At 43.3% G+C, this 27,427-nt stretch overlaps 1 protein-coding gene and 1 pseudogene across 3 annotated transcripts in view; one reads left to right on the top strand and one right to left on the bottom strand.

Moving 5' to 3' along the window:
* AFF1 (AF4/FMR2 family member 1) overlaps positions 1 to 26,069 on the bottom strand; it is a 194,861-nt gene extending 168,792 nt beyond the window's left edge. For all 3 annotated transcript variants that reach the window (XR_004959416.1, XM_036260263.1, XM_036260265.1), the window contains exon 1: positions 26,017 to 26,069. Coding sequence is in view for 2 of the 3 variants with exons in the window: in XM_036260263.1 (XP_036116156.1) it covers positions 26,017 to 26,054 (38 nt within the window). In the remaining variant the exon portion in view is untranslated. The remainder of the gene's footprint in view (positions 1 to 26,016) is intronic.
* LOC118629201 lies at positions 20,776 to 21,332 on the top strand (annotated as a pseudogene).
* Positions 26,070 to 27,427: the final 1,358 nt, after the last annotated feature.

Below are 27,427 nucleotides of genomic sequence, written 5' to 3'. Positions count from 1 at the left end.
TTCTCTTCTGAATTCAACTCATGTGACCACAACATTGTGTCCAGCGTTTGAAGTGGACACTGAACACTTTCCTGTAGTTTCATATACTTAGCCTTTAAGATATTTTATATGAAGACTATCAGAAGAATATTATCCTTTCAGGAAAGCACAAATTAGTCATTCTTTATTTTTTATTTATTTATTTATTTTTTAATCCTCACCCGAGGACATTTTTCCAATTTTTGTACAGATAGAGTGGGAGGGAGAGAGAGGGAGAGAGAAACATCGATGTGAAAGGGACACATCGAGTGGCTGCCACCCGCACAACCAACCAGGGCCGGGGACAAACTGCAACCGAAGTACATGCCCTTAGCAGGAACCGAACCCGGGTCTCTCCAGACCGCAGGCCGACGCTCTAACCGCTGAGCCAAACCGGCCAGGGCAGTCATTCTTTATTTTATTTATTTTTTTATCCTCACCCGAGGACATTTTTCCATTTTTTGTTCAGATAGAGTGGGAGGGAGAGAGAGGAAGAAAGAGAGAGAAACATTGACATGAAAGGGACACATCGAGTGGCTGCCACCCACATGACCAACCAGGGCCGGGGACAAACTGCAACCGAAGTACGTGCCCTTAGCGGGAACCGAACCTGGGGTCTCTGGACCGCAGGCCGACACTCTAACCACTGAGCCAAACTGGCCAGGGCCAAATTAGTCATTCTTGATGGCATTTCCTGCCTAATACCTTCATCTGTACTTAAAATCTTAGAAAAGAACTTCATAGTAACCATAATGATAATGGTGAACCATCCACAAGAAGGAGAATATATTTAATATAAAATCACTGCATCCACATAAACTCAGACGCTTAAGTAGGACAAGATTTAAACAGATGAACTGAATTTTGCCATGGTGCTCATTCAAGCAAAATGGTGGACCCCAAGGACCCCCCCCCCCCCAAATAATGAAAAAGAATCAGAATAACCATGGCTCTCATCAGAAGGATCATATTCAGGACATATCACTGCCTTCTACAGTCCTGTGACACCTCCCTGACGTGTCCATTAGAGCATTTATCACAGTTTCATAATTTATGTGTGTCTTCTCACTGGTTAAACAGATAGGGACCCGTGATTTTAACATACCCCTTGACTTAGTAAATGTTTTAAGTACTTGCTGAATGAATGAATGAATGAAAACAACTCTCAAAAAGGAGGGCTTTCAAAATAAAAACTTTCTTAGTCACCATTCTGATTCTAGAAAATAAATTCTAGCAAATCTGTCATTTGGATACTTCTTTTCTCTTTACCAAATCGATCTGCTACCAGAAATAAGAAGTTAAAAGGTAAGTTGCTATACTAGTCTAAAATATTTGCATTAAAAATGTTTGGCCACATCATAACTTGTACACTTCCCTTTCTCCTTACTATAAAAGCATGGTAATTTAAGAAGAAAAAAAAAATCAGTTTTGAGGCAGAATTGGGAAGCCCAATGTAAAGTTCAGCATAAACTACCGAGCAGTTCTGCTGATTATTTCTGTAGTATATCACCCTCTCACCCTGCCCCTTGCAAAAGGCTGTGGCAGCCAGGTGTGATGGGCCTGGGACCCAACCTAACTGCTCTCCCCACCCCCAGCATCTGTCAACTTCACATTTTGCTGCCAAGTCAATCTCCCTGCAGTGCAGTCTGTGATCATTGTCCCAGCCCTCCACCGCCTCTGTGCAGCAGCTGGGATTTCAACACCAAGACCAAAAGTCTCGGGGGGTGTCTCTGACACCTCCCCCACCCTATTCCCAGTTTATTTCTGGGTTTTTCCTTCTTTCCACTCACCCTGCTTCCTCTTCTACTAGGCTCGCTGTAGCCCAGATTAGCTAGGACCAATACAATGGGGGCTACAAATGTCATTTAAAATTTGCCAGTAGACACATTAAAAAGAAACCAGAGCAACACTTGCTAATAATCTTTTATTTAAAAACCAATATATCCTAAATGTATCTTCATGGCAACTTGTGATCAATGTAAAGTTACTGATAAGATCGTTTACATCTTTCTCTAGACCAAATCTTTTAAATCTGTGCACACCGTCCCTTTATGGCACATTTCCACTCAGACCGGCCCCCGTCAAGTGCCCACATGGATGTGACCAGCACACCGAACAGTCCAGGCCTGGGCCGGGTGGCCCCACTGAGCCCACTGCCTCTCTCCTTCTCTCCCTTTGAAAGTGCTTCAACCCAGCTGTACCAGACCATTCCCTACAGCTGTTTCCTTCCATGTCACCCCTTAAGCATGAAATGCCTTTTCTGCTCCTCTCCAAACGTCAATACTCTTTCACGAGGCCTCTCCCATGCCCACCCTCATAATTCATCTCCACTTCCTATGTACTTCCATACCACCTTGCAACTGTATAATAACTTGACTGTCTTTGCCTGCTGTACCCAACAGACTGTAAACTCTTTAAAGGCTAGTGCGTGTTGCCATTCACGTTGGAGCTCTCAGAGAAGACACAGCTCTGTGCTCTGCACACAGCCGACACTCCATAAGCATCTGATGAAGTGAACTCTCTAATTGACCAGCCTTCTGATAGACAAGTGTACACTTAACGTGAATGCACACCCAAGGTACAGGTGGTTCCAAGGTAAGCTAATTACTGTTTAATACCCACAGGCAACACAAGAACTGCATGTGTGGGTGTATCCTTGTCATGGAAAAAGTGACACTCACGCTGACCTAGAATTTTAGAAAATGTCATAGATCAGAAGTGTCATTTACATGTAAGAGGAGAACTGAGGCCAGACGCCTATGGGCCACGTTCATAATAATTCAACAGAGATCTAAGTATTATTGAAAGTAACATGCTATATCAACATGCCAAAAAATGTGGAAACGTCCAGATTAGACACCCTTTTCTGCACAACAGAGCAAGCACTGAAGTGACACCCAGGAAAACGCAGACTCCTGTTTTCACTCTGTGATGCCGCATAGTCCTGTACCAAACCACCGACTCTGCTGATCGTCTAAATGTGAGGGAAGGATAATCCCCACCGACTGCAGGGAGAGTGTCCCCTAAACTGCGTTTGCTCGTGTGCACCACAGTGTCAACTCCACAATGCTTCCTGGGTGACACTGTGGAAACGACGTTCAGATAGTGTCACTTCTCTGGTCAAAATTCTCTAAGGGCTTTCCACCTCACGCTGGCCTACGAGGACCTCCCTAGCTCTCTCAGACATCATCCCAACCACTCTCCCCCTCACCATCGATCCGCCTCACTGGCTGCCTAGCTGTTTCTATAAAGCACAAAGCACACACTGCCTCGGGGCCTTTGCACAGGCTCCCTGGGCCTGAAAAATTTCCCCACCCCCACCTCGTCATCTGTCTGGCTTCTACTTCCTCCGGGTCTCTGTTCAAAGGTAGCCTTATCAGAGAGGTCTTTCCTGATGACCAGATAGAAAATAGCTCACCTTTCCCTCATATACCTGAGGCTGTTCACCCCCACCAACCCTGCTTTGCAACCTTGACACGTCAGGTGTTACATACTTACTCCTACACTGGTCAGAAGCTCCAGGCAAGGAGGATCTTGTTGGATTGATTGATTGATTGATTATTTATTTATTTATTTATTTATTTATTTATTTATTTTTGCTGCTATAACCTCACTGCATAGAACAATGCCTAAAATGCAACAGAAACACACCTTTATTGACTGAATTAGTGAATAAGCAATATTTTAATTTTCTTAAGGAAGAAGCAGAATGAAGAATCATTCTTCGCTTTTTTCAAATATTCTAGGAAATGTTTTCATTTTAATGTCTTAAACCTAATGCGTACACATCATGAAAAAATATTATCCTTTAGTGTATAAATTTTAAAAATAAAACCCACTAAGCATCCGAAACAATTCTATTTCTAAGAAAATTAATTTTGCATTGGTTGATGTCTTTCAGACCCATTTTGTTTAGACAGATATAGCTCCATATTCCTACCAATAAAAGTAGGATCATACCTATTCTGTGATTTGTACACAATATCATGCTATGTAGATACATACAGAATTATCTTACGCTTTTTTTTTTTATCCTCACCCAAGGACATTTTTCCATTTTTTGTTCAGAAGGAAGAGGGAAAGAGAGAGAGAGAGAAACATCGACGTGACAGGGACAGATACATTGAGTGGCTGCCACCCGCATGACCCAACCAGGGCCGGAGACAGACTGCAACCGAGGTACGTGCCCTTAGCAGGAACCGAACCCGGGTCTCTCTGGACCACAGGCCGACGCTCTACCGCTGAGCCAAACCGGCCAGGAGGACTCTTATGCTTTTTAATAGCTATTTAATTCTCTATTTTGTAGGTATACCTTAATGTAGAATCTTATCCCCTATTGATGTACTGATTCAAGTGTCTTTCATTTGAAAAGACCAAAAACAAAACAAAACAAATTTCAGGTGCAATAACTCACCCTCTGGCCAAGGCATCAGGATCTCACTTACACATCCTTAACCAGAGCACAAATCAATGCAGATTAAAGAAGGGACAGGGGACACTCCATGCAGAAGGTGCCGTGTGAGACCTGAGACCAATGAAACAGTCTTCTGCACCCACCAAAGGCCCCTTTACTCTCTTTTTTCCCTCACAATTCAGCAAGCATGATAAAACTACAGATGCCCTTCTGGTCTTTTTGCCCCCTTCAGAAACATGAATTACCTCAACCCAGCACTAACCTCCACACAGACTTAAGAAGAGTACCACCTATCCATTCTTCTTTACCCATGTGTTATATAGAAGACATCCTCACAGGGCACCCTGGAGACCCTTTATTTCCTGAGCTGCCCTTGTGATTTATACAGCAGCTTCTCCCCTTCTCTGTCCCCAGCAGTGATCCCAGAACAGGATGTTGCTCATAAATCTCTGCCCTCAGCTTACTACCACCCACGGACCAGCTTATTTTTACAAGAGTTGCCATTTCCCATATGCCCCTAGTGTAAGCCCCCTGTGTAAGGTCACAACAATGCTGTGCCTGAGGTCTTTGCCCATCACGACAACAAGGCACAGTCAAAACCTCACGCATCTGCCATCGTGAGTGGGAACACTCTCCAAGGGGCTCTGAAGGAATGCTGACGTACTTAAAAAGGAAAACATCCTGAATCCAGAGAGATAAAAGTCAGGCAGATCACTAAGAGGACATAACCATTTCTTGCTGGCAGAGGCCAATTCTCATTCATCTTCGAGTTACGTCATTTATGGATCCACTATCTGCACACCGACGTCCAGGTGCAGTGCCGACCTTGGGGACACAAAGGTGGCAGCCCTTCATCAGTGGTCACCGACAGACTCTTGTGAGCAACGGAGGAAAGTCACGGCCGTAAGAAAGACTGCGTCTTTCAGAGGCAGACCATTCCCTCCTGAGGCCGAGAGGGAAGCGTTTGGAAGCATTTGGACGGCGTCTGAAGTTCCGAACCACTCCTATGCTGGCTCCTCTGGCCCCCAAGGTAGCACTCTCCCGGTTTTCCTCCCGCTGCTGCTTCGGCAGCTCCTCCTCGGTGTCCTCGAGCCTTCTTGCTACGTAAGCTTCCTCTTCCTAGTATTCTCATTTTTTTTTATGCTTCACCTTAGGATATTTTTCCATTTATCATTAGATAGAATGGGAGGAAGGGAGGGGGAGAGCGAGAGACAGAAAGACAGACAGAGAGAAACATCTATGTGATGGAGCCACATTGACTGGTTGCCTCCCACATGACCTAACCAGGGCTGGGGATGAACCCCAAATGAGGTACGTGCCCTTGAGCAGAATCGACCCAAGACTCATTGGTCCAAGGGCCGACGCTCTAACCACTGAGAAAACCGGCCAGGGCCTAGCAATTCTCGTTTTTCACTCACCTAGGGAAATGCCCATGTACAACAGTGATTCAATTTCTACTGAAGAAATGTGTAACTTAAGCCCAGACCTTCCCCAATGCGCTCTGTTCTCAGGTAACCAAACTGCCCGCTGGACACCTCCCCTTGCGAGGATTTTCAAAGGTATCACAAACCCAAACTCTCCCCCAAAGTACTTGTACCACCTTCAGACTTCTCCTTGTTGACAACAGGATCTCCTAGTCACAAAGCCAAATGATGAGGAATTGTCCATGACCGTTCTCTTTTATATATTCTTTTTTTTTCCTTTATTGATTAAAAAAAAAAAAATTTTTTTTCCTTTATTGATTTTCAGAGAGAGATGAAGTGAGAAGGAGAGATAGAAACACTGATGAGAGAGAACACTGATTGGCCGCCTCCTGCATGCCCCTCACCGGGGGTTTGGCCCACAACCTGGGCATGTGCCCCAACCGGGAATCAAACTGGCGACCTCTTGGTACATGGGTCGACGCTCAACCACTGAGCCACACTGGCCAGACTCTTTCACATATTCTTTACATCCAACCTACCTACAAATTTTCACTATTTCTCCAAAATTATCCAGAAGCCGTTCAGCTTCAGCTCTTTTTTTTTTTTTTTTTTTTTTTATCATCCTCACCCAAGGACATTCTTCCACCTTTTGTTCAGGTAGAGTGGGAGGGAGAGAGAGGAACAGAGAGAGAAACATCGACGTGAAAGGGACACATCGACGTGAAAGGGACACATCGACGTGAAAGGGACACATCGAGTGGTCGCCACCCGCACAACCAACCAGGGCCAGGGACTAACTGCAACCGAGGTACATGCCTTTAGCGGGAACCGAACCCGGGTCTCTCCGGACCGCAGGCCAATGCTCCAACCGCTGAGCCAAACCGGCCAGGGCAGCTCTTTCTGGCTCTCCATGGACTACGTAACGTCCTCCCACTGGCTTTTCCACTTCCACTTCTGCCCACTCTACTCCCTTCTCCACTTGACGGATGACCTTCTAAACTCATGTCAACCATTAACCTACTTCAAGTTCTTTGATGGCTTCTGATTCCCTTAAAGATCAAGTGAAATTTCTTAGCATGGCCCACCAGACCACTTCCTGGCCAGGTAATCTATGCTCCAGAGCTATACTGAAGTTCATGCATTTCCTCAAAAGGGTCCTTCGTTTGTTTCTTTTGATCCCAAATTTCCACAAGTATGTTTTCTTTGACCGGGAATACATTTTTTCTTCTCCCCATCCCACTACCCAAACTTTCTCAATTAATTAACTGAAATATACATTGATTTTCTGCCTTGCCACCTCTCCCTCCAAGAAATCTTCCCTGATTATTCCCCCAATTTTCTTTTCAGTGCCCTTCCTATATGCTCCTGCAAAGCCCTGCACCCCTCTGGCAGGTGAAGAAATGGATGAGAAGCAGAGATGGCAGGAAGGCACAGCATAGGCTGAGGGATGGTATTTGAAAGACCAAAGCCTGAATATGGAATTGTGAAAACTTCTGTACCGAGAGGCACCAGGGTTGACGGAAGGGTCAGAGACTTAAAACACTGAGGTCCGGGGGAGGAAGGATTTGAATGCCACATCGAGAGAATCCAACTCTAAATTGTAGGTGATGGGGATCCCTGCAAGTTTTCAAAGTAGAGGAGTAAAATGAAGTTGGAAAAACCTCTTAGCCTAATGACAGAAACCGTTACCTCGGGGAAGTGGGGAGGATATAACACCCACCTGGGATGATCTTCCTTTTTTTTTCCCTTTATTGATTTTTAGAGAGAGAGGAAGAGAGAGGGAGAGAGAAACAGAGATGAGAGAGAACATCGATCGGCCACCTACTGCATGCCCCCCACTGGGGATTGGGCCCACAACCTGGGCATGTGGCCTGACCAAGAATCGAACCTGCAGCCTCTTGGTACATGGCATATTGCTCAACCACTGAGCCACACCGGCCAGGATTTTTAACTTTTTTTCTTTCAATATATCAAAAGTACCACTCCAACCCTGATTCTAAGCATGTCAGGTATTGAGTTCTTTTGAAAAGAAACATTTCCTTCATATAAATAATTACCCTCTAATTTTTCAAATTGGGGGTTTTACTGTATCCTATCTTCATGAAGGAGAGAAATCTCGCTTTAGTGTGAAAAGGTCATCTGAATGGGTGGAGTCGGGGAGGGGTGCAAAGAATTGGGCAATGATAGAACAGTGATGCAAAAGGTCAGGCTTGGGGAAGTCATATGCAAATACCTATGAGCTGAAATCAGCATATCTTTTTTTTTTAATTATCCTCACCCAAGGACATTTTTGCATTTATCTTCAGATAGAGGGAGGGGGAAAGAGGGAAGAAGAGAGAGAGAACATCCATGTGAGAGAGACACATCGAGGGGTTGCCACCCACACGACCCCAACTGGGGCCAGGGACAAACTGCAACAGAGGTAAGTGTCCTTAGCGGGAACCAAACCTGGGACTCGCTGGTCCACGGGCCGAAGTTCTAACCGCTGAGCTAAACTGGCCAGGGCTGAAATCGTCATATCTTAAATGATCAACCAGCAGATGGGTTGAACCAAGTAACTCTTAAGGATTAAAAAATTCCCATTAGCCTCATAATGATATCAAGTATCAATATTTCCTTTCCATTAGTCATAATGGAGCACCTATCTTCAAGAGACAGGCAAATACTCCTGTTTTTCTGGTTATACTGCTTTTCTGTATACAAGCTTAGAATGCTAAATGAAGACATTTTTCCCTGTGGGTTATACCCTGTGTGCCTCTTCTTTTGCTCATGGGTTGGTGAGAGAAAAGGCTTAGCAAGTATGTGTGTAGACCTGAACATTTACCCAAGCCTCACACTCTGGCTAAAACAGATAAAAAAGCTACTGGGAGATGACATTGACAAATTAGCCCGAAAAGTGAAATACAGGTGATTTTTAAGCACCGCTGGCTATCAGGCTTGCTATACTTAAAAGCAATTTGTTTTGAAAAGGTCAATGAAGACAAATAGGTAGCAGTAAATCACTGTTGACACAATTCTAAAGACTTTATACACAGGCCCTAAAATACAGTCTTTAACAGTTGGGTCAACAGTAATTGCCTCAAAGTTATAGGATTTCACAGAAACACTAAGGTAACCCATTAATAATAGAACAAGAACTTTGGGTTGTTTTTCCAAGAGAGGGCAAATAAATACCCACGAGAACCATCCTCCATCTCTCTATCACAGTAACAACTACAACAGCAACAAACTCAATCACTCATTAGTCACTGGTTATTGGCAAAGCACAGAGATACTGCTGAAGAATTAAACAGGCCTCTAGTGTAAAAAAAAAAAAAGTTTACAATTTACACATATGTGTAAAGTAAACACTGGTACTGAGGGGAAGTAAACACTAGGGGTTGCATTAGTCTAGGTCTAATCAGGAGAGAGAAACCACACAATAATGTAAACAGATGTTTAATTTAAAAAAGTATTAAACTATGACAGAGGAATGAATATAAAGACACAAAGACAACTCCTAAAAGGCACCCTAATGTGAGAGTGGGTACCCAAGAAATCACAAATTTTGAAGAGGGGTCTCTCCCTGAAAATGGAGCTGAGATGTTATTATTGGCAAGGGTATGGTTGCAGCTCGCTGGATGGCGGAGAAGTTCCCTGGGACTGGTCCATGCTGGCTTGGCAGCAAACAATCCTCTGGGCGGCAAGCAAGAAGGGGCGGATGGCAGGTGCAGAGAGGGAGCTGGGCACCTCTGTCAGTCAGCATGAGGCCTGGGGTGTGCCAGTGTCTGCACTGCGAGAACCAAGGCAAGGGCGGCGACCATGCCAAATGATTCCATGTTCTTGGGCACCCAGGTGGGGCAGAGCACGGACGGACGGACACACGGACACACACACACACACACACACACACACTCTCTCTGCAATAGTGCATGCTTGCTGTGTGCAGCAGGAATAAGAAAAAGCAGCAACCACAACCAGAGAATTTCCCTAACTCAAGCAATGTCCCTCCAGCACCCTCTACTGACCAACTTTAACACTTCATTCAAACAAAGGAGAAAGGCTTTTGAGTCCATTTAGCAGAGCAGGTACTGAAGGGTGAATTCAGAAAAGAGAGGCATTCGTTGAAATTTGGCAGAGGTAAAGGCAAAGATGGGAGTACACAAAAGGACAAATGAATTTCTTGGGTGATTAGTGTTTTAAATAAAAGAGGTGTTATTTTGGTGGAACCTTGAAGGATGAGTAAGATTTTGATAGTCTGGGGCAGGAAGAGGGTCTGGGAAAGGGAGAGAAACCTCATTCCAGGTTGGGAAGACAGTTTTATTACAAATTCTGGGATCTTGGGCAAACCATTTAATTTCTTATAGCCTAATTAGCTTATAAGACCCCTGTGAAGTTAAAATGCAACAGGAGATGGTGAACAATTATTTGAAAAGTGTTTATTTACGGCATTAGGTGAACACAACAGGATGGTAACGCCATCACATAGTAGAGATGCGATGCCCCTGGGCTGAAATCAGCACTTCAAGCCTATCACTAGAATGCCAGCAATCTACAGGCCCTTCTCCCCCAGCCTCTCTCCCACATCCTGGTAGACATGTGTGACATCACGGATCTCTACGACTCTTTGCTGAATGAATGAGTGAATCTTGGATTATCACGAGAACAGAGAAGACCCTTCATGTAAAATCAAACTAACCTGAAGGAAATCCATTTCTTACTGACTTAAAAGGGAAAAAGGTAGTAATTAAATATCTACTTTCTCTAGCCATAATTAGGCACACTTATCCTGCTGCATACCCTAAAATTAACATTAATGTGATATAATAGAAAATATAAATTAATAGGGATTTTATTGAGAAATGAATGCACAGTGCCACCCACCCAAACTCTTAATATAAATTCCATAATAACAAACAACAATCAGTATAATCACCTGAGCCCATGGTCTGCAGGCTGCCAGGCTCAGGTCTCAGAGCACATGAAGGCCACTGCTCAACAGAGTCCAAACTTTTAAACCTGCGAGAGCCTTCAGGAACACCACAGAGTTCAAATTCTCCAGGCCCTGAACACTAACATGATCAAAGGCAGGTCAACAGAAAGAAAATATAGGGTGGAGCCAAAGTGAATTTACAGTATGGAAAATAATGCAATAAATAATTAATAATAATACAAAAATAAACTCTGTTTCATGTACTCACAATGTAAACCCACTTTTGCTCCACCCTGTATTTATTAAATCTCCACTCAGTGCAGGCACTCAGCCGGGGTTTTAAAAATTCATTATCTCATGTATTTCTTTCTTTCTTTTTTTAAATAATAAACATCAACGTGAGAGAGAAACATCAATTGGCTGCCTCCTGCACGCCCCCCACTGGGGATTGAACCTGCAACCCAGGCATGTGCCCTGACCGGGAATTGAACTGGGACCTCTCAGTCCCTGGGATGACGTTCAGTCCATTGAGTCACACTGGCTGGGCTCGTGTAATTCTTTTTGTTCTTCTTTGTAGATAAAGGAAGTGGAGTTTGGAGAGGTGAAGTACACCACCCGCATTACACAATCTAGTGGGGCTGTAAGTCAAGCCCAGGTTTCACTGATTTCAAAGCCAGAGTCTCGGGGAGGCTGTAAGGACTGTCCCACTCACCTGACTCACCACTGAAGGCTGAGGACATGAGGACAGAATGGAAAACAGTGATATTAAGAACTGTCCCAAATATCCTCCCATCTCTCTCCATTCATTGCTTTTGCTCGCAACTCTTTGGTCCTTTACAAGTGGAGAAATACACATTTTAAAGCGTAGTTATCAGATGAGAAACATTTCTCTGCTCTCTGCCCTGTCTGAACATCAACACCTCCATTCTTAAATCGAGGAGGACTTCAGATCTCAGTCATCTAGTGCTCACTGGAGGAAAGTTTGTCTCTGCCGGATGTTGAAAGATAATCTAAAACGAGAACTGCTACAACCGTTGAGAGCTTGATTTATTGACAGGGCCGCCACCTGACATCTGTGCAGTGCTCCACAGACTGCAAGTGTTCTCCAGGAGAGCACATGATCTCACCGCAAGGACAAAAACAGCTCTGAAAGCGGCATCCTGGGGAGGTTCTGACTTACCTCAGGTGGGCACCAGCTCATCCTTGCCTTTCATCAGTTCTTAGTCATCCCTCCCCCTCATCCTTTCTTGGCCTCACCCCACCTTCCACACCCCAGGGGACAGACTTCAGCTCTGGCCCGGGCCGGTGTGGCTCAGTTGGTTGGACATTGTCCTGTGCACCTGGGGGCTGCCAGTCTGATTGCTTCTGGTCAGGGCACATGCCCGGGTTGCAGGCAGTGCCCGGTATGGGGTGTGCAGGAGGCAGTTGATTTGATTGATGCTTCACTATCGCATCGATGTTTCTCTCCCTCTCCTTTCTTTTTCAATAAAAAAAAATTTTTTTTTTTTTGAAGAAAGACATCAGGCTTGTTCTTGCACTAGAAAACATGCATGTTTCTCTGACCGCTGGAGCCATGCTGAAGCGCCTCCCAGGAACAAGCTTTATCGAATGCTCCTTTGTGATATCAGCCCAGAGGATCTCTGGCCCAAGCCTCAGAGCTCGAAAAGTACTTCCCTGCCACCGGCCTGTGCCAGGACAACGTGGGAGAGGGGTCAAGGACTTGGGGTCTGGTAACAGAAGGAAGGTAGCTTACATACCTGCCTCTGGTGAATCGGTTCACCTTTCCTTTCCTCACCTGTAAAATAGGGCCTAGTAGGAGGCTGTGAGGTGGAAATGGAATCACGCCTATCGAGTACTTATTAGCACAAAATCTGGTCGCTGCACTCTTTAAATATTAGCTGCTGTTGGCATCTGAACTCACCAAAGCAGTGTCAACCAGCACTGCCTCCCACCTTCTCAGCATTCTCATCAAGGGAACGGAAGGCCTTAACTACTCGCTTGTCCATAGCTGAAAACATCTACCTGAACCCACCATCCCGGGGCAGGGGGCAGGGGGCAGGGGGCAGGCTCCCCTCCAGCTGTGACCTCTGCTCCTTTCTCAAGCCTCACAACTTGTTTGGAAGATACACACAGAAAGTGATTACCAAACATCTGGAAAGTCAGTAAACACATCACAATTCACTGCCCAGCGCCTTACCAGTTGCGCTCGGTGACAAAGGGTGGCTTCTGACCTCCAGTTGTCTAAAGTCTGGTTAGGACTCGGACTGATGGCGGCAAAGGAGCCACAGGAGAAATCAGCAAGACAAGCTTGTGGGGAGCTGAGGACCCAAGGAAGGGGGCTGACCGAGGGTGGACCTGCAACTGCAGGGCTGAATGTGGGGAGCAGTTTGCAAGTCTTCATTCAGTAAAATGCTAGATTATTGGTGTTAATAACAGTGTTTTAACAGTATTGCTTTCAACATAAACATGAGATGTTCAAAAACTGTAAACAGTGCTGCTTTCAACATAGACACGGAACATGAAGTGTTCAAACGCTGTAATTTTGGTCAAAGGTTTTGATCATATGCAAAGCCCCCTACTCTACAAGGACTGCTTGCTTTAAACTTCAAATGTAAACTTGCAAATAAATAACAGCCTTTGGACTTCTTTACAAAGTTCTAAGAAGTTACTTAAAAACTGGCCTCTTCCTGCAACGCACACTCAGGGAGTTTTTCTCTTGATGTTGGGTGAGAAAGGGAGCAGAGGAGTCTAAGTCCTCATTCTTCCCAGAAGAACAAGGCCCAAGGACAGCCAGTTTCCCCTTGTTGCAACGAAAGCACAGCTGAACCCAGCGCACTTCGCTCCGAAGGATACCTGCAGGGCCACCTGGGCAGCTTGTCTTTATCCCGCATTGGGTCCGGCACACCCGGGGTAACAGCGGCCGCCTCCTGGTAACCACAACAAAGATCTTCCCACTGTAAGCAGTCAAAACTCGAATGCAGAGCAGCCCCACGCTCACCACAAGTAAACCCTGTTTTCTTTTAATTAAAAGAAATTTAGAGGTCATCCCCCTGCTTTGTTTACAAGTAATGAGTCCAGCAGCCCCCATTTATCACCCCTGGAGATGCTTTTACACTTTGATGTGAAAAGAGTCAGGGCCCATTGTGGCTTCAACTACTCCAACAGCAGTCTTTTTATTTGCAAACGAAAGCCCGGGCCCCCAGTAAGAACCAACTGTCAGAAAAAAATTCATTGCCTTTCCTTCCAATGATTTATCAGAGATGGGGAGGAGAAGCTGGCTTTAAGACGACTTTCCAGCAAGGGTCCCCAGCACACCCCGAATGCATTCCTGCCCCTCGTGGGCTTTTTGCCCAAAACGCCCCTTCCCCAAATCTCACGGCTTATGAAAGACGGCCTTCTCATTGAACACCATCCCATCCAGAAGGACTTTCTCGCTCTCATTTGAGCTTTCATAGAAAGCACAAGTGGCCAAACATTGCTTATTGTTTAGGTGTCTGTCCCCTAGGGCACCTCTCCAGAGCAAGAAACACACAGACCAGCACTCCGACTTGGTCGTAACACATGCAACCATCCCAATAGTGAGGTCACAAGACACCCATATTCTCCCATCTTTATCAGTCTCTCACATTAAAAGGAACCTAATAGCAAGGAAGTTAACAAGGAAAGACGATTTAAAGATTTCTTGATGTGTCTAAAAATCAAGGTGGTAGTCAAAAAGAGGAAGGTATACACCAGGAGTAGGAAGATATTTTAAAGGAAAATATTTTTGAAAATATTTTTAATTGATTTTTTAGAGAGAAAGGAAGGGAAACATCAATGTGAGAAACATCGACTGGCTGCCTCCTGCACGCCCCCTACTGGGGATTAAGCCCCCAAACCAGGCATGTGCCCTGACCGGGAATCGGGAATTGAACAGGGAATTGAACCAGGACCTCTCAGGCCATGAGAGGACATTTAATCCACTGAGCCACACAGGCCAGGCAAGAATATAACAGACTTTATAAAGGACACTGCTCACACATGCATTTTCACAAAGTGACATACTCTTTTTAATTTTTTTTTTCCTTTATTGATTTTAGAGAGAGAGGAAGTGAGAGGGAGAGAGAGATAGAAACATCGATGAGAGAGAACATCAATTAGCCGCCTCTTGCATGCCCCCCACTGGGGTCTGGGCCCACAACCTGGGCATGTGCCCTGACCAGGAATCGAACTGGCGACCTCTTGGTGCATGGGTCAACATTCAACCACTCAGCCACCCTGGCTGGACGTGATATACTCTTACAACCAGCACCCAGATCAAAACGTGGAACACTACTAGCACTGTAATAATGATTATTACATCATCATTATCATTATTATTATTAGCAAAAAGAAGACATCTTGAATCTACTGACGTTTGTGGTGGGCCACCTGTGCATTGTAGGTTGTTTGACAGCATCACTGACCCCCACCCACTGGATTATGACCACTAAAAAATCTCTCCAGACATTCTCAAAAGCACCCCCCCCCCAAAGGACAAAGTTATTCCTAGATGAATGCACTGATCAACTACCCCCAACCCTAGCTTCGACCAATCAGGAGAGACTACAACCCTGACCAGGACCCTAACTCCATGATTAATGACTTTCCCCCTATATAACACATCCCCTGGAAGCCGCCTGGAGCCAGGTCTTTGGGCATTAGCTAACCTGTCTCTGGGCATGGGCCACTTCCTAAAAATAAACCTTTACTTTCTTTGCTGGAAAAAAAAAAATCCTGGTTGAGAAACACTGGTACATAAGAACAAGCTAAACACAGTAAGAGGAAGCAAACAAGTCCTGGCTGGGTAGCTCAGTCGGTTAGAACATTGTCCTGATACACCAAGGTTGCAGGTTCAATCACCAGTCAGGCACATACAAGAAGCAAGCAATGAATGCATGAATAAGTGGGACAACAAATCCATGTTTCACTCTCCCCTCCCCCGCAAAGTCAATCAGTAAATTTAAAAAAAGTTTTTAAAGAGGAAGCAAATAGACAAAGCCACAAGGTAAGACATATACTCAAATCAGCCTTTTCAGCCAGTCAACCCCTCCCTCAAAAAAATAGGGTGAATGCTCTAGACTATAAACTTAATGGAATGTATGTACTTCGGTTTGCTTGAACCAGGATTAAACAACTTTAACAGACATTTTAGAGCAATCTGGACAGTTTGGATATGGGCTAGTTACTAGATAAATTCAAATTGTTAATTTTATTAGGTCTGAAACTAGTGTGCTGTTATGTAGGAAAATAGCCATACTTTTTTTAGAGATACACATAAAGTATGCAGAAGTGAAAAATAGATGTCTGGGATTGGATTTAAACCAGTTCAGCAAAGAAAAATAAGAAAGAAAAAAAAAGAGATTTTTTAAAATGTGGCAAAATACTGAGAAATGTTGAGTCTTGAGAAAGGGTATTTGAAAGTTAATGAAATATTCTCTCTACTTCTACGATAAAAAAATTTTTTTTTAAAGTGAAGGAAGAGAGAAAAGGAGAGTAAGCAAGAACTATGAATAAGTCTACACTAAATTAGGTTATCAGGGCCAATCAGCGCCAATGTTAATTAATTCTTTTTTTGTTGTTGTTGTTTTTTTTAATCCTCACCCGAGGACATTTTTTGATATTTTGTTCAGATAGAGTGAGTGGGAGAGAGAGAGAGAGAAACATCGACGTGAAAGCGACACATCGAGTGGTTGCCACCCACACGACCCAACCAGGGCTGGGGACAAAGTGCAACCAAGGTACGTGCCCTTAGCAGGAACCGAACCCGGGTCTCTCCGGACCGCAGGCCGACGCTCTAACCGCTGAGCCAAACTGGCCAGGGCCAATGTTAATTAATTCTATATTGTTGCTACAATGCACAAAATTTCTTTTTCTCTCTCTCTCTTTAGACTCACTCCTCTCCTTAACCAGTCTTGGACCACCTCATGCTTTCGATAGCTTTCATAAGCGCTGGCCAGTTTGGCTCAGCGGTTAGAGCGTTGGTCTGTGGTCCAGAGAGACCCGGGTTCAGTTCCCGCCAGGGGCGCGTGCCTCGGTTGCAGTTTGTCCCCGGCCCTGGTTGGTTGTGTGGGTGGCAGCCACTCGATGTGTCCCTTTCACGTCGATGTTTCTCTCTCTCTCTCTCTTCTTCTCTCTCCCTCCCCTGAGCAAAGAATGGAAAAATGTCCTCGGGTGAGGATAAAAAAAAAAAAATCAATAGCTTTCATAAGACCTGTCCACTTCACTATACTTATTAACATCTTATCTATGTCAGCATACACAGCCCAACATCTGCTGTTTCAAACCCAGTCTAAAGCAACAAAAATGGTGGTGCTTTGCACTGCAGGCTATGAAAAAGGCAGCATCTGATGAAGGCATCAGAAGCCGTGGGTCAAAAGTAGAAATGAGTCCTGGCGGGTTGGGTTCAATGGTTAGAGTGTCAGCCCATGGACCAAAGAGTCATAGGTTTGATTCTGGTCAAGGGCATGTACATTGGTTGAGATTCGTCCCCGGCCCTGGTTGGAGTCATGTGGGAGGCAACCATTTGATGTGTCCTTTTCACGTCAATGTTTCTCTCTCTCTCTCTCTCTCCCTGTCTCTCCCCCCTCCCTCTCCCTCTCTCCCACTCTGTCTGAATGGAAAAATGTTCTCGGGTGAGGATAAAAATTTTTTAAAAGTAGAAATGAAACTACACCATGCTTTACCTGTTCAACATTATTTAGAGTAGCAGTTTAAAAATGTTACCTAGCAAAGCAAACTACTTGCCCCAGGATTCCCTACAATCTGCTTGATACAGTCAGCTACTAACTTCTCTAGGCTTTTGCTTCCCCAGCACAGTGAGGCCAATGACCAGCTAATCTGACCCCTTTACAGGCTTATCATAAGGTACAGAAAACAAAACTCTGATTCCGAAACAATGCCCCCCCACCCCCCCACGCTTCTGAGAAACGGGAAACTGGAACTGAAATTCTTTTTCCTGACCATGGTCCACAGACTCCAAATGAGGCTGACTGCTACCACTTCAAAAGAGGAAGATTTATCACTGAAGCCCTCCAAAAAGAAGAAAAGTTCTTCTCCAAACCAGAATGGTACGAAATTAGTACCCCTGCAAAGATGGTGTACTTGGAATTCAGCTCACTGTCCTTCTGATCCACCACCATGGACCAAACTGTCACCTACAATGACAGAATGCCAACTGCTTGGACTTAGTATCCCTTTTACTGAAGGTGCTTTATAAATATTAATTCATTCTCATCCAACCGTCAGCATCAGGGCTGAAGGCAAAGAGAAAAACCATATGCAAATGAATCTGAAACCAACCCAAGGGCACACTGACTTGTGAACTTCTAATAATCTAAAGATGATTCTAAACATAAATCTACTTTACAAGAAAACAATTCCACACCTAAATATCTACCCCAAAGAAATGAAAACACATGTAAATGAATGAAAAACACATTATCCATAACAGCCAAAAAGTAGACACAACTCAAATGTCCATCAGTTGGTGAATAGTAAACAAAACATGAGATATCCATGAAATAGACTACAATTTGGCAACACAAAGGAATGAAAATATCGGCACATGCTACAACACAGACAAATCTTATGCTAAGTGAAATAAGCCAGTTACAAACAACCACATATCATATAATTGCATTAATAGGAAATGTCCAGAATAGGCACAAGTATAAAGTAGATTAATGCTGCCTGGAGTTGAAGGTAGGAAATAGGCAGTTGCATCTATTCAGGGTGCAATTCTGAAATTGAATTGTAGAGATAACTGCATAAAACTCGGCAAATTTACCAACAATCATTAAAGTGTACGCTTAAAATGGCCCATAAATTATATCCAATAAAGTGGTTTTAAAAAAAAGACCATAGCCCTGGCCGGTTTGGCTCAGCGGTTAGAGCGTCGGCCTGCGGTCCGGAGAGACCCGGGTTCGGTTCCCGCTAAGGGCACGTACCTCGGTTGCAGTTTGTCCCCGGCCCTGGTTGGTCGTGCGGGTGGCAGCCACTCGATGTGTTCCTTTCACGTCGATGTTTCTCTCTCTCTCTCTCCTCCCCACTCTATCTGAACAAAAAATAGAAAAATGTCCTCAGGTGAGGATAAAAAAAAAAAAAAAGACTATGGCCCGACTGGTGTGGCTCAGTGGTTGAGCATTAACCCATGTACCAAGAGGTCGCTGGTTCGATTCCCAGTCAGGACACATGCCCAGGTTGTGATCCCAATCCCCAGTGCGGGGCATGAGGCGGCAGCCAATTGATATTCTCTCTCATCGATATTTCTATCTCCCTCTCCCTTCCTCTCCAAAATCAATAACAGAAAATAGAAGAAAAAAAAAGACTATGCTACTTGTAGAAAAGACAATACTATGCAGCATGTTTTCTTATACTTGGTGATTTTAGGACAACCCCACAGCCAATAATAAACATAAGCAGACCACAATAAAACGTGTAAGTGTATCCACATGCCCTGCAAATGAACACACTCTGTGTCTTGCTTTTAAAGGTCTGTCACCTCTAACTTTCTGCTTCCTATGATTGCTACTCCTGGAGTAGCTCACTAAGGAATCCCTTCCACCCAGAGCTGCCTCCAAACAAAGCCTTTCTCCTGGCAGGGGAATGAAGGAAGCTATTTAACTCCCCTGAAATCCACCACTCTGCCATCATCACCAGAGTGGAGCGCTTCAATAATTTATTGAGGATTAATGAGGTACCAGGCACGATGATAAGCACTTTGCATGCATTATACTCTTTATCCTGATTTTAATGAGGTTTAAGAACTGAGTGATTTGCCCAAGTAACCAAAGTGTGAGAGATCTAAACATACGCTGTCCGACAGGAGCCCCACACTCAAGCTTGCACAGGTAATAGCAGATTCACACGTGTAATAACAATACATCAAGTGGATTTTACTGGTGAAGTTACTCAACATTTCTACAGTTTAGTCTAAATTCCCCAAAATTTAACTGTTTCCTTGGGAAGTAACTAATTCTGAAAAAGATTCCCTCAAGTCTGGGATAGTAAGTCTAAAATCAAACTTTTCTAAACCCATCAAACTGAGTGACTCACACTACATGACAATGACATACTTAACAGTTAGGAACCAGTTTTCTAAAATAAAAGAAACAATGAGTTCTGTATACAAAACATTATTGCACTCGTAAATCAGGCCTCAAACAACTTTCTTGGGAAGTACAGGAAACCACCTTGCGCGCTGCCGGTCCTAATTCCAGGTGTGGATTATTTACAGGGCCCAGGCCAAACACTGCTTCGGAAACACGGCCTCGGGCCATCAGTCTCTCTAGTAAGCATCTGGAAGTTAGGCCCTGATTTACTCACACACAGAAAAATCTAGCCCTATAATAGGCGTTAATCAGCTTAACACCTTGTAGCTTCCTCACTAATTGAGGACTCTCCTCAATTAGTTTGAGTTACACATTATTTCAGACTCTCCTGGGAAGGAGAGCCACCAGGACTACCTAAATCATATGATTCAGGGTTCACAAAATTCAATCCCCCAAACCTCCCCCAAATACTGAGAAAGCATTAGCAGCAGATCTAAGATATTCATAAGTAGTACCCACCCTTAATGGCAGAAAACAATAAAATTACGTCCCAAAAATCTGGTGACATGGCCTGAGATAAAATTGTGTTCATTCTTATGCTTTATCTTAACATGTTTTTCCCCGATCATCAAGTGAAAATTTCCAGAATGTATCCCAGCTTTAGTCTCTGGCTTCACTTACTTGGCCTCAATTTCAGAAGAATGTAATCTAGCACACAGTTTGTGAAAATTAATTTGAAAAATAAAATTGAATATAAGCTAATTGAAGAAAAAAAGTTTCTTTTCATTGAAATTTGGTTTCAGGATTTCAAGAAGAAAGTGAGAGATTTCAAGCAATAGGTATAGAAGGGTAAGAAGAAGAATGATGAGTTAGTGGCAAAAAAAGCAAGCTCTGTCTTTCCACAAAGAAAAAGTAATGAAAAATTCCAGGAGGCCTAGGTGCAACTTCCTTCACTTGTCCTGAATCCGGGTGGATCTGATACCAGCCACCTCCACCATGCCAGGGAAGTTAGACCCCAACGAAATCCAAGTTGTATACCTGAGGTGCTCTGGTGGGTAGCCAGTGCCACAGCTACCCTGGCCCCCAAGATGGGTCCCCTGAGTCTGTCTCCAAAGAAGGTTGGTGATGACATCACCAAAACAACAGGGGACTGGGAGGGTCTGAGGATCACTGTGAAACTGACTGTCCAGGACAGGCAGGCCCAGATGGAGGCTGTGCTTTCTGCCTCTGCCCTGACCACCAACATGCTCAAAGAACCCCCAAAGGACAGAAAGAAGCAAAAAAATATTAAGCACAGTGAAAATATCACTTCTGGTGAGACTGTCAACACTGCCCAACAGATGCAGCACTGATCTTTAGCTAGAGAACTCTCTGGAACCATTAAAGAGACCCTGGGGACCGCCCAGTCTGTGGGCTGCAATGTTGGTAGTTGACACCCTCATGACATCATAGATAATGTCAACAGTGGTGCAGTGGAATCCCCGGCTAGTTAAGAACCACAGAGGAAAAGATTTCGGTTAAAGATCATTTGACAACAATAGCAACTGCAGAGAAAATAAAAGCACCTCTAAAAGATGAAGCAATTTAAAATGTGGCATGAATTTGAACAATTTATTCAGCCAAAGATAAGAGTTCATTTGTCCTGATCAATATGAACTGGTATTTGGGTTGACTTTGAACCCACAGAGGAGAAATAAAACTCTAAACATTATTTTGCTTCCTGTTCAAAATAATGTAAACAATGCTGATTGGTTTTTCAACTTTTATTGTCAATTTAAAAACAAAGCTTGCACGGACACAGATAATTATAAAATAAAATGTGTTATAAACCTGGACAATGTAAAACTAAAAGCAGCCCTGGCTGGTTTGGCTCAGCGGTTAGAACGTCGACCTGCGGTCCAGAGAGACCGGGGTTCAGTTGCCGCTAAGGGCATGTACCTCAGTTGCAGTTTGTCCCCGGCCCTGGTTGATCGTGCGGGTGGCAGCCACTCGATGTGTCTCTTTCATGACGATGTTTCTCTTTCTCTCTCTCTCTCTCTTCCTCTCTTTCCTCTCACTCTATCTGAACAAAAAATGGAAAAATGTCCTCAGGTGAGGATAAAAAAATAAAATAAAATAAAACTAAAAACAGAGCTAATAGTTGAAGGGTAGAAGAGAGAGAAGTGAAAGAAAGAGTAATTACATTATTATACCAGAGCATAAAAAGTTGATATAAAATTAAAAAAAATATTTAATATTGATTATATAATATATAATATAGTATGTTAATACAGAATAAATTTTAAAAATATTTTATTTATTTTTAGAGAGAGAGAAAGGGAGAGGGAGAGAGAGATATAAACATCGATGAGAGAGAGCACTGACTGGCCGCCCCCTGCATGCCCCACACTGGAGTTCAATCGGCCCACAACCTGGGCATGTGCCCTGACCAGGAATCGAACTGGCGACTTCTGCGTGCATGGGTCGATGCTCAACCACCGAGCCACACTGGCTAGGCAGACAGATTACATTATTATTATAAAGATTTTTAAATGTTAAAGATATTGAAATATATAAAATAGAAAAAATAAAAATAACATCATAACGGAATAGAAAACCTAACAGAGTATATTCTATATGAGTATATTTAAGTAAAATTCAAAAACATGCAAAACAAATTCACAGTGTTACAAGTCAGAACAGTGCCAATCTCTGGAGGTAGTAGCTGCAAGGGGACAGGCGGGGGCTTCTGGAGTGTTGCTTGATGGGTTACACAAGAGTGTTCACTTTGTGAAAATACATTAACTGTACTAATAATGCCTGCCCTTTTCAGATTGTTATATACTGCCCCCCCCCCACACACAATTTTTAAAAAGGATAAAAAGGGGAGGGGAAAATATAAGTGAGCTCAGATTCAACATCGTCTAATGCTGATAAATCTGGAAATCACAGAATAAGCCTATTAGTAATAAGAACTAAAACAAATACTGTCTTTACATGTTATGTTCATATTCTTTTTTTTTTTTTATCCTCACCCAAGGACATTTTTCAATATTTTGTTCAGATAGAGTGGGAGGGAGGGAGGGAGGGAGAGAGAGAGAGAAACATCAACGTGAAAGGGACACATCGAGTGGCTGCCACCCACATGACCCAACCAGGGCTGGGGACAAACTGCAACCGAGGTACGTGCCCTTAGCGGGAACCGAACTCGGGTCTCTCCGGACCGCAAGCCGATGCTCTAACCGCTGAGCCAAACTGGCCAGGGCTACATTCATATTCTGCCTATGCCGACTTCTGATAGCCCTGAGCAAAGTAAGGGTTCACACTTAGGCTTCTATTTAGTCTGAGTGATTAGAGCTGCACACTCAATACACATCTGTTTCCTTTAAAATACGTGCTAGTCCTGGCTCACGGCCACATAAATCTGATGTTTTCTTTTGGACTACTAAAAGATTAAAGCCTGTCATGATTCAGCATTCAAACAAGTGAGCTGTTGGTATATATTAAAAACAGAGCTCCGTGTAGGATTCCCCCTTGCTTATCACGTGTACTGGGTATTAAAATTAAAAGCAGTACTTCAAGGAGAGGAGGAACTAGAAAGATAAATGTAACAAACAATAAAAACAGTTCTGCAGCTGCTAGAATGGTACCACAAAGGTCAGTCACCCACCCTAATTTAATTAGCAACAATAGAAAACATGTAAATAATAGATGTAAAGTATCTTTTTAATCATGCCACTGATAAAACCAGAAAGTATACTGGATGCAATGTTAACTACTAGAAATTTCAGGTGTGTGTGGGGGGGGGAATCAGATCTCCAAAAAAATCTTACAATTAAAATTTAAAATTTCTTCATTCCCTTTTTCACCAATCTGATATTGAGATTCTTTTGTAGGAAGGCCCAGTTTTAATATTCTATAGAATTTAACGCTCCCTAATTGATGAATTCAAAGGGATACCCCCCCCCCCCCGTCAATATCAACAATATTTTTTTTCTAGAAAATAACTAAGGACTTCAGAGCACACATGAAAATGTTACCAGATGTGAATAGATATGAAAATCCTAAAAATGAAAAGTAATGACAAAGAATCTGGCTGAATATTAGGATCTATAAAAATACAATAAAGTAGTATGGCACCATTGCCAGAAGAAACAATCAATGGAACAATAGTCCAACGACAGACTCAAGAATGTGATGGAATTGAGACATAGCACTCAAATCAGTGGACAAAAGATAGACTGATTCAATAAATGATGTTAAAACAATTGGCTAGACTTTTGCTTTAAGGGGGGAAAAAAGCCTCCCTAACATCCCCTGGACTTTTTCATTTTCTTATTAATATGGAAATTTACAACACACACTCTACACTAAAATTAATTACAGATGGGTCAAAATACTACAAAGTCAAAGGCAAGTTAAGAGAGCTAAGCAGCTAACTAAATGTGCAAATCCAGCTGTGTGGGAGCTGTAGTGAACTAGAAAACATCCCTGCTTTTCCAACTTGGTTTTTTCTACCAAACCTCTCTGGGGCAAGTTCACACAGCAGAGGTCTGCACGGGAAAATCAGGAGGGAGTTCTGGCAGACTTGCAGGCTGAGGGGAAATCAACATTCTAGCACACCTGAGAGGTACTGACGACATACCACTTGGGTAGTCCTGAATTAGAAAGGTCATGCCTCGCCTAACAGAGCAGTGGCTCCTTCCATTCTGAGTCTTTCTATACTCGATGTAGGACCAATCTTGTTAAACCTTACATTTTTCAAAGGACGATAAAAGTCTAAATTGTTATGTAAAACTCATGGGCAGATACACCTTTTTAGAACACTGTGAGGGGCTGAACAAAGCCCATCTGTTGGCCAGATCTTTCTCATAGGCCACCAGCTTACACATTCTGATTTCAATGCAAAAGACTAAACCATTCAAGCTCCGTAGAGAACACAGGACATAACTTTCACAATCTTGGAGCAGGAAAGACCTAAACACAATCAAAACCAGAATGCATAAAGGACAAGACATTTAACTACATAAAAATTTAAAACTTATGTGTAACCGAACATTACGAACAAGCCTAAAGACAGACAACAATGCCCCCCCGCCCCCCCCCCCCCCACGCTCCAGCAGAATGAGGAGTTTTGCAGCCTGGGCCACATGCCTTCTTCTGTGGGGGAGGAGAAGGTACCACATTTAGCAACAGTACCAGAACCACCTGGGATAGAGAAAGAGCTTCTTAAATGGACAGAAAGGGGAGGAAGCCGGAAAACATCCAGGATGAACAGGCACCATCATCTATTACTCAATAAATATTAATTAAGTTTGAGCCTGTACGTCTCATACTTTAATATGTTTTTGAATATCTACTAGTATTAAAAAAGACTGATCAGTGATATTAAGAAGGCTTCCTGGCTATCAAATGAGTTATTCTTTTTTTTTTTTTTATCCTCACCTGAGGACATTTTGCCATTTTTTGTTCAGATAGGGTGGGAGGGAGAGGGGGAGGGGGAGAGAGAGTGAAAGGGAGAGGGGGGGGAGAGAGAGAGAGAGAGAGACATCAACGTGAAAGGGACACATCGAGTGACTGCCACCCGCACAACCAACCAGGACCAGGGACAAACTGCAACCAAGGCACGTGCCCTTAGCGGGAACCGAACCCAGGACTCTCTAGACCTCAGGCTGACGCTCTAACCGCTGAGCCAAACTGGCCAGGGCTGAAATGAGTTATTCTTAATAACTGCTTTAGAATGTGCAACAATGGACACATAATATATGCAAGAAGGCAGCCGTGTGTGCAGAGCTGGAGGGGAAATGTGAAAGTCAGAAATGAAATGATGGCAGAATGTCCTCCTTCAAGGCTCTCATGATCAGGTTTCATCACAATATTTGTTTCAGCACATGCTAAATATATGCACATTTTACCAAGCCAGTGCAATATGGACCAGTATCTTGAACACTGAATTAGGATGCGGATCTAATGTAATATTCACATGTTAAAGAAATGACTTGAGACTCAGAAAGTACTAGACTTAAAGAACGTATGTAGCCATCTAACAGGGTGTAGACAAAACTAAAATTTTCACACATTTTCTTGCACCACAGAGTTCATAAATTGCAAAGATGAAAAGGAGCAAATTTATTCTTTCGAAAATAGATTATAAAATGAAATAGCATCTTATCTTTGAATCATAGATTTCACTGTTACCTGTTGCTGCTGCTACTGACTCTTCCAGGAAACGCCATTGCCGCCAGTCAGTGGGGAGCGACAAGTCTATTCATCTGAAAGAGAGAGAGCTTGTCAACATCAGCCCAGAAGTACACTCATAGGCACGTCTGACCTGTAAGAAATCTTACTGGAGACAGAATTCAAAGTTCTCATTTGAATTAGACAATGGTTCTTTACCAATCCACAAGCTACATGAGTAAATCGGCTAGCATATATCAAAGGCAAAATGCACTTTTAATTTTGAGGCTGCTACTCAAAACCATTTCAGCAAGAAAAAATGTGCACAGGTTTACCACGAGACAGAACAAAGGGAATAACATGTCCCCGGTGTCTATTATGTGCCAAGCATTGTGTTAAATACTTTTTAAAATGACATTTTATGTGACCATTACAATAAACTTGCAAGGTAGATACTAATGCCCCATTTCACAGATAAGAGAACTATAACTCAGTTTTAAGTAATTTGCCTAAAGTAACAGGTTGTATCAGCATCCTCAATAGAATCAGGAGGAAGAAAGGTGAAGGAGCAGGGAAGAGAAAGGAAATCAACATTGATCTTTATATACGAATTCAACAGTTAATAAAATAAAAAAGTGGGCCCCAGTAAACCCACTTTTAAGATTTTACTTCCACTCATAAAAGGTATTTAATTAATCCCTAAGGCAATTCTTGAGCATTCTCTCATAACAGTACTGGGGAGGGAGAGGGAGAGAGGGAGAAGGGGGGGCAGAGAGGGAGAGAGGGAGGCAGGGAGGGGGGTAGGGGGAGGGAGAGAGGGAGAGAGAGAGAGAGAGAGAGAGAGAGAGAGAGAGAGAGAGAGAGAGAGAGAGTTTTCCAACCTGGGCAGATGGCCTTCCCACTATCTTGTATCTCTACAAACAACCTCTCTCCATGATTAACACTATCAACAGCTGTTTCCCTTTCCCTTTCTTGTATGCCTTTGTAAATTTATTGCACTTATCCTAACTTTAAATAGTTTCTTTTTTTCTCAAACATCCTTAAGGCAAAGGGTATGTTACTAAATTATTTTTGTACAGATTTAACAAACTATTTGATATGAATGGAAACTCTACATTAAACTTGTAACAATTTTAGCTGCCTGCTTATTTAAGAGGCTAACTGTTACACTTTTGGCTAAAGTTGAAACACTGAATATAGTCCTTCAGCTCCCATCTGACTCCTGAGAAGGTCTTTTATCTCACCCTCCATGAAATGAAAATTACTGACTTGAAGACCACAATGTTTCCATATGAGTACATATCATTTGTCACTCCTCTCTCCTTCCCCAAGAATGAAACATGGATGCTGCAAATACTCTAATTAAACTCACACTGGTAGAGCTCTAAGTTTTCCAGGGTCAATGATGCTTTGGGGCTGATCTCTCCTCCAA

Source organism: Molossus molossus, unplaced genomic scaffold (genome assembly GCF_014108415.1).
Source record: "Molossus molossus isolate mMolMol1 unplaced genomic scaffold, mMolMol1.p scaffold_m16_p_1, whole genome shotgun sequence".
Taxonomy (NCBI): domain Eukaryota; kingdom Metazoa; phylum Chordata; class Mammalia; order Chiroptera; family Molossidae; genus Molossus; species Molossus molossus.
This window is presented reverse-complemented; position numbering and strand designations above follow the sequence as displayed.